Genomic DNA, 11,990 nt, shown 5'->3' on the forward strand with positions numbered 1-11,990 from the left:
TCGCTATTAGTAAACAAGAGGAGAGGGAGATGTATAAATTGATGAAATGGAAAGTTATTTGCTTTTTGAAACATGAACATTCAAACATGCTTGTGTAAGAAGAGATTTACATAAAAAAAGGTGAGTATTTCATGGGAAATTAATATTATAAATAAATACATAATTATTAACATATTAATTAGTACATGGTTGTGTGTGCTATGGTGTTTCTTGGCCCTGAGAAGGGCCGTTTTTTTTTTTTTCTTTTAAACAACTTTTTTTTTTTGGCTTAGGCACGTTCACCCCTAATTCGTCTAGCGAGCTGAATGTCCTTAGGCATGATAGTTACTCTCTTGGCGTGGATAGCGCACAAGTTAGTGTCTTCGAACAAGCCTACTAAATAAGCTTCGCTAGCTTCCTGGAGAGCCATAACAGCAGAACTCTGGAATCGGAGATCAGTTTTGAAGTCCTGAGCGATTTCTCGAACCAAACGCTGGAATGGCAATTTTCGGATCAAGAGTTCAGTGGATTTTTGATAACGACGGATTTCTCTCAAAGCAACAGTTCCGGGCCTGTAACGATGGGGCTTCTTAACACCTCCGGTGGCTGGGGCGCTCTTACGAGCGGCCTTAGTAGCCAGTTGTTTCCTGGGGGCTTTACCTCCAGTACTCTTACGGGCGGTCTGCTTGGTACGTGCCATGACTGACTATTCTCAAACGACTTTGAACAGAAAATGGGGCGCACAAAGATGACTTCGCTTAAATATGCTCCGAAACAGAAGGGGAAGGTGGGTGAGCGAGTCGAAACCGACCAATCGTAAAAGCGAAAAGGCGGGCGGGCGGATTCTTGGCGGTTTCGTTATTAAGAATATTTTTATATTACGTTTCAGACTCTCGACTGTCAAGATGTCCGAGGAAACAGCCGCTGCCCCTGCAACTCCAGCCACTGCCACGCCTAAGAAAAAGGCAAAAAGTGGCGCAACCAAATCGAAACCTAATCCTCCAACTCATCCCAAGGTTTCCGAAATGGTTGTGAAATCCATCACCACTCTGAAAGAGCGAGGTGGCTCTTCACTGCAAGCTATCAAAAAGCACATCAGCAGTCAGTACAAAGTCGACATCGACCGTTTGACTCCTTTCATCAAAAAATATTTGAAAAGCGCTGTCGCTGCTGGAACTCTGGTTCAAACCAAAGGAAAGGGAGCTAACGGTTCATTCAAGCTGAGTGCATCCGGTCAAAAAACCAAGGAGCCAAAGAAAATCGTGAAAAAGCCTAAAAAGGAAGGAGCTGCTTCTCCAAAGAAAGCAAAAGCCCCTGCTAAGAAAACGGCCAAGCCGAAGGAAAAAGCAGAGAAAAAGAAGAAGCCTGCTGCTGCTAAGAAAGCCACTGCTGGGGCTAAAAAAGTAGCCAAACCCAAATCTCCTAAGAAGGCAAAGGCTACAAAGCCAAAAGCTCCCAAGCCCAAGAAATTAAAAACACCCAAAAAAGCAGCTCCTAAAAAAACTTCCAAGAAGTAAATGGACTGAACAAAAAAATTTTTCGTTAAAAAAAAAAAACGGCCCTTCTTAGGGCCATAAAACAGGTGTAAAAAACACATGTGCCAAGCCAAAATTAATTTAATTTAATATATAATTCCCACAGTCATTTACTTAAACTTGATCAAGCCATTTTTTTTTTTTTTTTTTTTTTTTCATTAAAAGCCAAGAAAAACCATAGCACACACAATAATATGTTTTAAACACATTTAACAACTCAATATTTTTATGATACATGTTTAAGATGCAAACACTTCAAAATCATGTAAAGTGAATAGTGTGTAATGGGAATCAGAGACATGTGTTTATATTCTATTTCACACCGTGTATATAAATGAAAATATTAATTGAAAAAAAAAAAAATGCTTGTAATGAAATAATGTTTATACAATAATTGTGTCATACTGTTCAATTGAGTATTTTGTTTTACAAAAGAAACAGGTTATTATTCATGCAATAGTTGTACACACATATGCAGTCAAGTAATTCTTATTTGTGTATGTGTAAGCAGCACAAATAAAACAAAAATTCAATACATATTAAAAAAAAACATTGAAATGCAATAAATGAACATTCTTAATATTTAGCAAAAAACAAAAATTAAATCATTTATAAAATCAAATCTGCAAAATGATGATAACATTTAAAAACAATAAATAAGTGCACCATAATTATTGAAAATAAATTATTATTAAAAAAAGTCTGTCTATAAGTAATCAAATGAAAGCTTCTTATTGAGAGACAAGGCATGGGTGTCTTCACCAAATGACATTTCAAATCAATCACACTGATTAGTTAACCTCTAACCCTGATTTGCATGTTTATTTATGGTATAAGCACGTTACCATAGAAATGAATGCTTGACAACTGATTCTACGCATGTGCAATTCTCATATGTTGACATTTAGTTTCTGTTTCTTCTTAGTGTATAATTATTAATTCTGAACCCCTGCTTTCAGGAAAATTATTTTTGTTTTTTTCTTTGGGGGGGGGGGGGGGTAGAAGGATGTAAATTCTAGCAGAAAAGTATATTTTTATATCAAATATACAATGAAAATGGTTGTTACTTAAGAAAGTGACAGAGCCCATTTTTGCTTAAAATGTTGGCAAATTTTGCATGTACAGTCTTCTGTTTTGAAGATTTAATAAGTTTATATCTTTTAAAAAATAGTTGCTGGTCGTAGAGTATTGGGAAACAGAAATTTAAATACATCCTCCCACTCTCCAAACTTCCTTTTACATTTGATGCTTTGTGTTTTCAATATACATTCATTTTCATTAGAAACTCATTTTAGATCCTGTCCACTGATGTTTTAAATTGTTTTCTTCAGTTATTTCAAAGCAGTTATAGTTTATTTGCTTTAAATGTTAAGTTTATTATTCATTGAATTTTGTCATTTATGTCATAATGCTATGAACCATATCACCTTTTTTATTTATTGTTATTCTTTTTATTATTATTTTATTATTGTTAAGTTATTAAAGGAGTCAATGAAACTTGAAATTTTTCCTATAATTGATTAGAATGAATTTTTTTTTTTTTCTCAATTCCTTCTTCCCCCCCCCCCCCCCCTTCTTTTTCTTTTTTTTTTTCTTTCTTTCTTGTCACTAAAAAGAAGGACATTGTTCAAAAGATAATTTAAAAGATCAAATCATTCTTCTTCAATTAGGACACAATTTAAATTTCTTATCATCAAGAACAGCACTTTCTGAGAAATGAAAAGTTATTTTCTTTTTATTACACCCTACATTATTACTTTATTTTTAATTGCACCCCCCCCCCCCCTCCTTCTTTATGTGCTTCTAATAACATGAATATAAAATAATTATGTTTTAATAGCATTACAAACAAAACAGTGTTCAACAACATGTGTTGGCCCTGAAAAGGGCCTTTTTTTTTTTTTTTTTTTTTCAGTGCAAGGGATTCCAACTTTCGCTTAACCTCCGAAACCGTACAAGGTACGTCCTTGCCTCTTTAGTGCATACACAACATCCATAGCAGTGACAGTTTTCCTTTTAGCATGCTCGGTGTAAGTGACAGCATCTCGAATGACATTTTCCAAGAAAACTTTGAGCACACCTCGAGTCTCTTCGTAAATCAAACCTGAAATACGTTTGACTCCGCCACGTCTAGCTAAACGCCTGATTGCGGGTTTTGTAATACCCTGGATGTTATCACGAAGAACTTTACGATGCCTTTTGGCACCCCCCTTTCCAAGACCCTTGCCTCCTTTACCACGACCAGACATGACTTCTCAAATGAGCTAAAATGACTCGAATGGCCCGGGACGGCAAAGCGCCCTCATTATATAGTGATTTCACACACGCCCCTGCTCCGAAGAGTGAAACGCGATTGGTTACTTTCAGCTTCGCAGCAGTGTGTATAAAATGCAAGCGAGGTAGCGCGGGGGCATTTTCCATTCTCATTTCGACTTGACGATGCCTCCTCAAGCCTCTGGTAAAGCTGTTAAAAAGGCCGGAAAGGCCCAAAAGGCTGTTCGTGCCGGTGATAAGAAAAAACGCAAGAAGCGTAGGAAGGAATCTTTCGCTATTTACATCTACAAAGTTTTGAAACAGGTGCATCCTGATACCGGTATTTCCAGCAAAGCCATGTCAATCATGAACTCTTTCGTGAATGACATTTTCGAACGTATCGCAGCCGAATCTTCCCGATTAGCTCACTACAACAAGAGGAGCACAATTACCAGTCGGGAAATTCAAACAGCTGTGAGGCTTTTGTTGCCTGGTGAATTGGCCAAGCACGCAGTTTCCGAAGGAACCAAAGCTGTCACCAAGTACACTAGCTCCAAGTAGAAAAATGGAATCCCTCGTTTAAAAAAAAAAAAAAGGCCCTTTTAAGGGCCAACACATGTTGTAGAACACTGTTTTGTTTGCAAAGAACAATGTTTATCACAATAATATAAAAAAGAAATTGAAATTTCAAGTGTGTGTATACATAATCATATTAATAATTCACAATATACTTTGTGTAAAAAAAAAAAAAAGAGTAAGTGATTCATGGAAATTAAGAATAATAGTTTAAAACATGTGTAGAAAATGATAAAATTAATAAATAAATGGGTTATTAGATTTTTAACACTTACATGCATCTGTTAACTTTCAATTCATTTTATTTCCGTTTTTGTTTTGTTTTTAAATTCTTCACACTCTTTCTAATTCTGGAAAGGAAATAAGAAAAGGATTTTTAGTGAAAAATAATTTATAATAACATTCAATCACTATTGATGATACTTCATTACAATTTAGAATCACAGGTACAAAATAAATAAACACTTCGTGCAATAAAAACGTATTTTGTAGGGAAAATTAATAAAACACATCAAATAAATTAATAAAAAAATAATAACATTACATGCAAAAGGATCAAATCTGAATTTTTGAAAGTGAAATAAAATTAAAAAGATGCCAACAGCACGCGGTGTTCCCAGGTGGTCACCCTCCCAAGTACTGACCGCGCCCGATGCTGCTTAACTGCGGTGATCAGACGAGAACCGGTGCTTTCAGCATGGTATGGCCGTTGACATTCATCTGGTGAGAAAATACATTTCATGTCCGATCTTATATATACGATACTAATACTCTACAGGTGCGATAATGAACCTTTTCGTGGGGGGTCTTGCTAATGACGAGTGTCATTAGCGCAGATGGATGTCGCTAATGACAACCCTAATGACCCTTTAATGAGGGTCGTAAAAGGACCACCCTAATGACCCTTTAATGAGGGTCGTAAAAAACGACCATCACTGACCACACACGATGGCCAGGGGGGACAATGGGGATCGGATGACACCACCCACGGCGACAATTTCAATTGCCCACAAGCTGCAAGCGAATTGACACCGACAGCCAAAAAGAGACCGTGCATTCACGTTCATGTTACAATACTCTTATCAAGTTTTTTCTTTCTTTCTTTTCATTACGCACTCCTACAAGAAACGAACACGAGACACAGATCACACCCCACAAAATATAAGAAAAAAAACCCTCTATTAAAAAAAAAAAAAAAAAAAAAAAAAAAAGGTTCTTATAATAATAACTAACTCTCCTCTCAATTGAAATTATCACGCGATGAGTCGTTTTCACCTAGGAATTTGAAATGCTCAAAAAATTCCAATCCGAAGACAGAAGACACTTTATTAAAGGTCACTGTTTACTTATCATGTTTACATCGGCTGTCTGTTTATTTGATTTGTTTGCCTATAATTAAAACACGTGACAATAGGAAAGAAACGGCTCTCTTGAATGCCGAAGATGAGCGCTTTGCGTGCATTTTTGCGCAATTTCCTTGCTCTCCGATTGGCTGAAACCCGGTTTCGCGGTAGTACTATATAAAAGAGGGCGAAAAAGCGCCAGGCATTTCGCATTCTCTCTCTCCTGAACTGTAATCATGTCTGGTCGTGGCAAAGGCGGTAAAGTTAAGGGAAAGAGCAAGACTCGTTCTAGCCGAGCAGGGCTTCAATTCCCTGTCGGTCGTATCCATCGACTTCTCCGAAAAGGCAATTATGCAGAACGTGTTGGAGCTGGAGCACCCGTGTACCTGGCTGCCGTGTTAGAATACTTAGCTGCTGAAGTGTTGGAGTTGGCTGGTAATGCCGCCAGAGATAACAAGAAAACTAGGATCATTCCTAGACATCTCCAACTCGCCATCCGAAACGACGAGGAGTTGAACAAACTCCTTTCCGGAGTAACTATTGCTCAGGGTGGTGTATTGCCTAACATTCAAGCTGTCTTGCTCCCCAAGAAAACCGAAAAGAAAGCCTAAATTAAGACTTTACAAGTTAAAAAAAAAAAAAAAAAAAAAAAAAAAAAAGGCCCTTTTAAGGGCCAACAAATTATTAAGAATTAGCTACTGAACACTTGTAAAAATAATAAAAAAAGGGCAATATATTGAATTTTTTAAAAAAAAAGTTAGACATCGATTTTTTTTTTTTTTTTTTTTTTTTTTTAAATTTATGAGTATTACTTTTTAATTTATAAACTGAATGAATTTCCATAAGAATGCATTGTATGGAAGGGTTTCTATGACATGCACAGTTTAGTGTTACAAGAATTGGGCTGGGTAGTAATGAAACGAAACGTGTTTCTGCTTACACTAAAGAGAAACTGAAAGGGTCCCGGAATGTGGTGCCATCTAGCGATCATGCTAAGAATTCGAAACTGGAATGCATTTCGCTATTAGTAAACAAGAGGAGAGGGAGATGTATAAATTGATGAAATGGAAAGTTATTTGCTTTTTGAAACATGAACATTCAAACATGCTTGTGTAAGAAGAGATTTACATAAAAAAAGGTGAGTATTTCATGGGAAATTAATATTATAAATAAATACATAATTATTAACATATTAATTAGTACATGGTTGTGTGTGCTATGGTGTTTCTTGGCCCTGAGAAGGGCCGTTTTTTTTTTTTTCTTTTAAACAACTTTTTTTTTTTGGCTTAGGCACGTTCACCCCTAATTCGTCTAGCGAGCTGAATGTCCTTAGGCATGATAGTTACTCTCTTGGCGTGGATAGCGCACAAGTTAGTGTCTTCGAACAAGCCTACTAAATAAGCTTCGCTAGCTTCCTGGAGAGCCATAACAGCAGAACTCTGGAATCGGAGATCAGTTTTGAAGTCCTGAGCGATTTCTCGAACCAAACGCTGGAATGGCAATTTTCGGATCAAGAGTTCAGTGGATTTTTGATAACGACGGATTTCTCTCAAAGCAACAGTTCCGGGCCTGTAACGATGGGGCTTCTTAACACCTCCGGTGGCTGGGGCGCTCTTACGAGCGGCCTTAGTAGCCAGTTGTTTCCTGGGGGCTTTACCTCCAGTACTCTTACGGGCGGTCTGCTTGGTACGTGCCATGACTGACTATTCTCAAACGACTTTGAACAGAAAATGGGGCGCACAAAGATGACTTCGCTTAAATATGCTCCGAAACAGAAGGGGAAGGTGGGTGAGCGAGTCGAAACCGACCAATCGTAAAAGCGAAAAGGCGGGCGGGCGGATTCTTGGCGGTTTCGTTATTAAGAATATTTTTATATTACGTTTCAGACTCTCGACTGTCAAGATGTCCGAGGAAACAGCCGCTGCCCCTGCAACTCCAGCCACTGCCACGCCTAAGAAAAAGGCAAAAAGTGGCGCAACCAAATCGAAACCTAATCCTCCAACTCATCCCAAGGTTTCCGAAATGGTTGTGAAATCCATCACCACTCTGAAAGAGCGAGGTGGCTCTTCACTGCAAGCTATCAAAAAGCACATCAGCAGTCAGTACAAAGTCGACATCGACCGTTTGACTCCTTTCATCAAAAAATATTTGAAAAGCGCTGTCGCTGCTGGAACTCTGGTTCAAACCAAAGGAAAGGGAGCTAACGGTTCATTCAAGCTGAGTGCATCCGGTCAAAAAACCAAGGAGCCAAAGAAAATCGTGAAAAAGCCTAAAAAGGAAGGAGCTGCTTCTCCAAAGAAAGCAAAAGCCCCTGCTAAGAAAACGGCCAAGCCGAAGGAAAAAGCAGAGAAAAAGAAGAAGCCTGCTGCTGCTAAGAAAGCCACTGCTGGGGCTAAAAAAGTAGCCAAACCCAAATCTCCTAAGAAGGCAAAGGCTACAAAGCCAAAAGCTCCCAAGCCCAAGAAATTAAAAACACCCAAAAAAGCAGCTCCTAAAAAAACTTCCAAGAAGTAAATGGACTGAACAAAAAAATTTTTCGTTAAAAAAAAAAAACGGCCCTTCTTAGGGCCATAAAACAGGTGTAAAAAACACATGTGCCAAGCCAAAATTAATTTAATTTAATATATAATTCCCACAGTCATTTACTTAAACTTGATCAAGCCATTTTTTTTTTTTTTTTTTTTTTTTCATTAAAAGCCAAGAAAAACCATAGCACACACAATAATATGTTTTAAACACATTTAACAACTCAATATTTTTATGATACATGTTTAAGATGCAAACACTTCAAAATCATGTAAAGTGAATAGTGTGTAATGGGAATCAGAGACATGTGTTTATATTCTATTTCACACCGTGTATATAAATGAAAATATTAATTGAAAAAAAAAAAAATGCTTGTAATGAAATAATGTTTATACAATAATTGTGTCATACTGTTCAATTGAGTATTTTGTTTTACAAAAGAAACAGGTTATTATTCATGCAATAGTTGTACACACATATGCAGTCAAGTAATTCTTATTTGTGTATGTGTAAGCAGCACAAATAAAACAAAAATTCAATACATATTAAAAAAAAACATTGAAATGCAATAAATGAACATTCTTAATATTTAGCAAAAAACAAAAATTAAATCATTTATAAAATCAAATCTGCAAAATGATGATAACATTTAAAAACAATAAATAAGTGCACCATAATTATTGAAAATAAATTATTATTAAAAAAAGTCTGTCTATAAGTAATCAAATGAAAGCTTCTTATTGAGAGACAAGGCATGGGTGTCTTCACCAAATGACATTTCAAATCAATCACACTGATTAGTTAACCTCTAACCCTGATTTGCATGTTTATTTATGGTATAAGCACGTTACCATAGAAATGAATGCTTGACAACTGATTCTACGCATGTGCAATTCTCATATGTTGACATTTAGTTTCTGTTTCTTCTTAGTGTATAATTATTAATTCTGAACCCCTGCTTTCAGGAAAATTATTTTTGTTTTTTTCTTTGGGGGGGGGGGGGGGTAGAAGGATGTAAATTCTAGCAGAAAAGTATATTTTTATATCAAATATACAATGAAAATGGTTGTTACTTAAGAAAGTGACAGAGCCCATTTTTGCTTAAAATGTTGGCAAATTTTGCATGTACAGTCTTCTGTTTTGAAGATTTAATAAGTTTATATCTTTTAAAAAATAGTTGCTGGTCGTAGAGTATTGGGAAACAGAAATTTAAATACATCCTCCCACTCTCCAAACTTCCTTTTACATTTGATGCTTTGTGTTTTCAATATACATTCATTTTCATTAGAAACTCATTTTAGATCCTGTCCACTGATGTTTTAAATTGTTTTCTTCAGTTATTTCAAAGCAGTTATAGTTTATTTGCTTTAAATGTTAAGTTTATTATTCATTGAATTTTGTCATTTATGTCATAATGCTATGAACCATATCACCTTTTTTATTTATTGTTATTCTTTTTATTATTATTTTATTATTGTTAAGTTATTAAAGGAGTCAATGAAACTTGAAATTTTTCCTATAATTGATTAGAATGAATTTTTTTTTTTTTCTCAATTCCTTCTTCCCCCCCCCCCCCCCCTTCTTTTTCTTTTTTTTTTTCTTTCTTTCTTGTCACTAAAAAGAAGGACATTGTTCAAAAGATAATTTAAAAGATCAAATCATTCTTCTTCAATTAGGACACAATTTAAATTTCTTATCATCAAGAACAGCACTTTCTGAGAAATGAAAAGTTATTTTCTTTTTATTACACCCTACATTATTACTTTATTTTTAATTGCACCCCCCCCCCCCCTCCTTCTTTATGTGCTTCTAATAACATGAATATAAAATAATTATGTTTTAATAGCATTACAAACAAAACAGTGTTCAACAACATGTGTTGGCCCTGAAAAGGGCCTTTTTTTTTTTTTTTTTTTTTCAGTGCAAGGGATTCCAACTTTCGCTTAACCTCCGAAACCGTACAAGGTACGTCCTTGCCTCTTTAGTGCATACACAACATCCATAGCAGTGACAGTTTTCCTTTTAGCATGCTCGGTGTAAGTGACAGCATCTCGAATGACATTTTCCAAGAAAACTTTGAGCACACCTCGAGTCTCTTCGTAAATCAAACCTGAAATACGTTTGACTCCGCCACGTCTAGCTAAACGCCTGATTGCGGGTTTTGTAATACCCTGGATGTTATCACGAAGAACTTTACGATGCCTTTTGGCACCCCCCTTTCCAAGACCCTTGCCTCCTTTACCACGACCAGACATGACTTCTCAAATGAGCTAAAATGACTCGAATGGCCCGGGACGGCAAAGCGCCCTCATTATATAGTGATTTCACACACGCCCCTGCTCCGAAGAGTGAAACGCGATTGGTTACTTTCAGCTTCGCAGCAGTGTGTATAAAATGCAAGCGAGGTAGCGCGGGGGCATTTTCCATTCTCATTTCGACTTGACGATGCCTCCTCAAGCCTCTGGTAAAGCTGTTAAAAAGGCCGGAAAGGCCCAAAAGGCTGTTCGTGCCGGTGATAAGAAAAAACGCAAGAAGCGTAGGAAGGAATCTTTCGCTATTTACATCTACAAAGTTTTGAAACAGGTGCATCCTGATACCGGTATTTCCAGCAAAGCCATGTCAATCATGAACTCTTTCGTGAATGACATTTTCGAACGTATCGCAGCCGAATCTTCCCGATTAGCTCACTACAACAAGAGGAGCACAATTACCAGTCGGGAAATTCAAACAGCTGTGAGGCTTTTGTTGCCTGGTGAATTGGCCAAGCACGCAGTTTCCGAAGGAACCAAAGCTGTCACCAAGTACACTAGCTCCAAGTAGAAAAATGGAATCCCTCGTTTAAAAAAAAAAAAAAGGCCCTTTTAAGGGCCAACACATGTTGTAGAACACTGTTTTGTTTGCAAAGAACAATGTTTATCACAATAATATAAAAAAGAAATTGAAATTTCAAGTGTGTGTATACATAATCATATTAATAATTCACAATATACTTTGTGTAAAAAAAAAAAAAAGAGTAAGTGATTCATGGAAATTAAGAATAATAGTTTAAAACATGTGTAGAAAATGATAAAATTAATAAATAAATGGGTTATTAGATTTTTAACACTTACATGCATCTGTTAACTTTCAATTCATTTTATTTCCGTTTTTGTTTTGTTTTTAAATTCTTCACACTCTTTCTAATTCTGGAAAGGAAATAAGAAAAGGATTTTTAGTGAAAAATAATTTATAATAACATTCAATCACTATTGATGATACTTCATTACAATTTAGAATCACAGGTACAAAATAAATAAACACTTCGTGCAATAAAAACGTATTTTGTAGGGAAAATTAATAAAACACATCAAATAAATTAATAAAAAAATAATAACATTACATGCAAAAGGATCAAATCTGAATTTTTGAAAGTGAAATAAAATTAAAAAGATGCCAACAGCACGCGGTGTTCCCAGGTGGTCACCCTCCCAAGTACTGACCGCGCCCGATGCTGCTTAACTGCGGTGATCAGACGAGAACCGGTGCTTTCAGCATGGTATGGCCGTTGACATTCATCTGGTGAGAAAATACATTTCATGTCCGATCTTATATATACGATACTAATACTCTACAGGTGCGATAATGAACCTTTTCGTGGGGGGTCTTGCTAATGACGAGTGTCATTAGCGCAGATGGATGTCGCTAATGACAACCCTAATGACCCTTTAATGAGGGTCGTAAAAGGACCACCCTAATGACCCTTTAATGAGGGTCGTAAAAAACGACCATCACTGACCAC

The 11,990-nt window shown here is 36.4% G+C and overlaps 8 protein-coding genes and 2 non-coding genes across 10 annotated transcripts; 5 read left to right on the forward strand and 5 right to left on the reverse strand.

The window, feature by feature from the left end:
• Nucleotides 1-254: 254 nt before the first annotated feature.
• LOC129974926 (uncharacterized) lies at nt 255-7,529 on the reverse strand. The gene is made up of 4 exons (XM_056087726.1): nt 6,981-7,529; nt 3,457-3,744; nt 1,223-1,416; nt 255-685 (listed from the first exon to the last, which is right to left on the reverse strand). The coding sequence occupies exons 1-4, from the start codon at nt 7,381-7,383 to the stop codon at nt 269-271; spliced, it is 1,302 nt and encodes a 433-aa protein (XP_055943701.1). The 5' UTR covers nt 7,384-7,529; the 3' UTR covers nt 255-268.
• On the forward strand, nt 723-1,513 carry LOC129975120 (histone H1C-like). The gene has a single exon (XM_056088064.1). The coding sequence runs from the start codon at nt 744-746 to the stop codon at nt 1,494-1,496; it is 753 nt and encodes a 250-aa protein (XP_055944039.1). The 5' UTR covers nt 723-743; the 3' UTR covers nt 1,497-1,513.
• On the reverse strand, nt 3,424-3,807 carry LOC129975127 (histone H4). The gene has a single exon (XM_056088072.1). The coding sequence runs from the start codon at nt 3,761-3,763 to the stop codon at nt 3,452-3,454; it is 312 nt and encodes a 103-aa protein (XP_055944047.1). The 5' UTR covers nt 3,764-3,807; the 3' UTR covers nt 3,424-3,451.
• On the forward strand, nt 3,922-4,356 carry LOC129975124 (histone H2B). The gene has a single exon (XM_056088069.1). The coding sequence runs from the start codon at nt 3,954-3,956 to the stop codon at nt 4,326-4,328; it is 375 nt and encodes a 124-aa protein (XP_055944044.1). The 5' UTR covers nt 3,922-3,953; the 3' UTR covers nt 4,329-4,356.
• On the reverse strand, nt 4,939-5,057 carry LOC129976772 (5S ribosomal RNA). Its single transcript, XR_008785195.1, has one exon. It is a non-coding gene; the product is annotated as a 5S ribosomal RNA (ribosomal RNA).
• On the forward strand, nt 5,877-6,321 carry LOC129975123 (histone H2A). Its single transcript, XM_056088068.1, has one exon. The coding sequence runs from the start codon at nt 5,923-5,925 to the stop codon at nt 6,295-6,297; it is 375 nt and encodes a 124-aa protein (XP_055944043.1). The 5' UTR covers nt 5,877-5,922; the 3' UTR covers nt 6,298-6,321.
• On the forward strand, nt 7,448-8,217 carry LOC129975121 (histone H1C-like). The gene has a single exon (XM_056088066.1). The coding sequence runs from the start codon at nt 7,448-7,450 to the stop codon at nt 8,198-8,200; it is 753 nt and encodes a 250-aa protein (XP_055944041.1). The 3' UTR covers nt 8,201-8,217.
• A 1,910-nt stretch (nt 8,218-10,127) lies between these two features.
• Nucleotides 10,128-10,511, reverse strand: LOC129975128 (histone H4). Its single transcript, XM_056088073.1, has one exon. The coding sequence runs from the start codon at nt 10,465-10,467 to the stop codon at nt 10,156-10,158; it is 312 nt and encodes a 103-aa protein (XP_055944048.1). The 5' UTR covers nt 10,468-10,511; the 3' UTR covers nt 10,128-10,155.
• On the forward strand, nt 10,493-11,060 carry LOC129975125 (histone H2B). Its single transcript, XM_056088070.1, has one exon. It carries the CDS (start codon nt 10,658-10,660, stop codon nt 11,030-11,032), a length of 375 nt encoding a protein of 124 aa, XP_055944045.1. The 5' UTR covers nt 10,493-10,657; the 3' UTR covers nt 11,033-11,060.
• Nucleotides 11,061-11,642: 582 nt separating this feature from the next.
• LOC129976773 (5S ribosomal RNA) lies at nt 11,643-11,761 on the reverse strand. Its single transcript, XR_008785196.1, has one exon. It is a non-coding gene; the product is annotated as a 5S ribosomal RNA (ribosomal RNA).
• Nucleotides 11,762-11,990: the final 229 nt, after the last annotated feature.

Source organism: Argiope bruennichi, chromosome 7, assembly GCF_947563725.1.
Source record: "Argiope bruennichi chromosome 7, qqArgBrue1.1, whole genome shotgun sequence".
Taxonomy (NCBI): domain Eukaryota; kingdom Metazoa; phylum Arthropoda; class Arachnida; order Araneae; family Araneidae; genus Argiope; species Argiope bruennichi.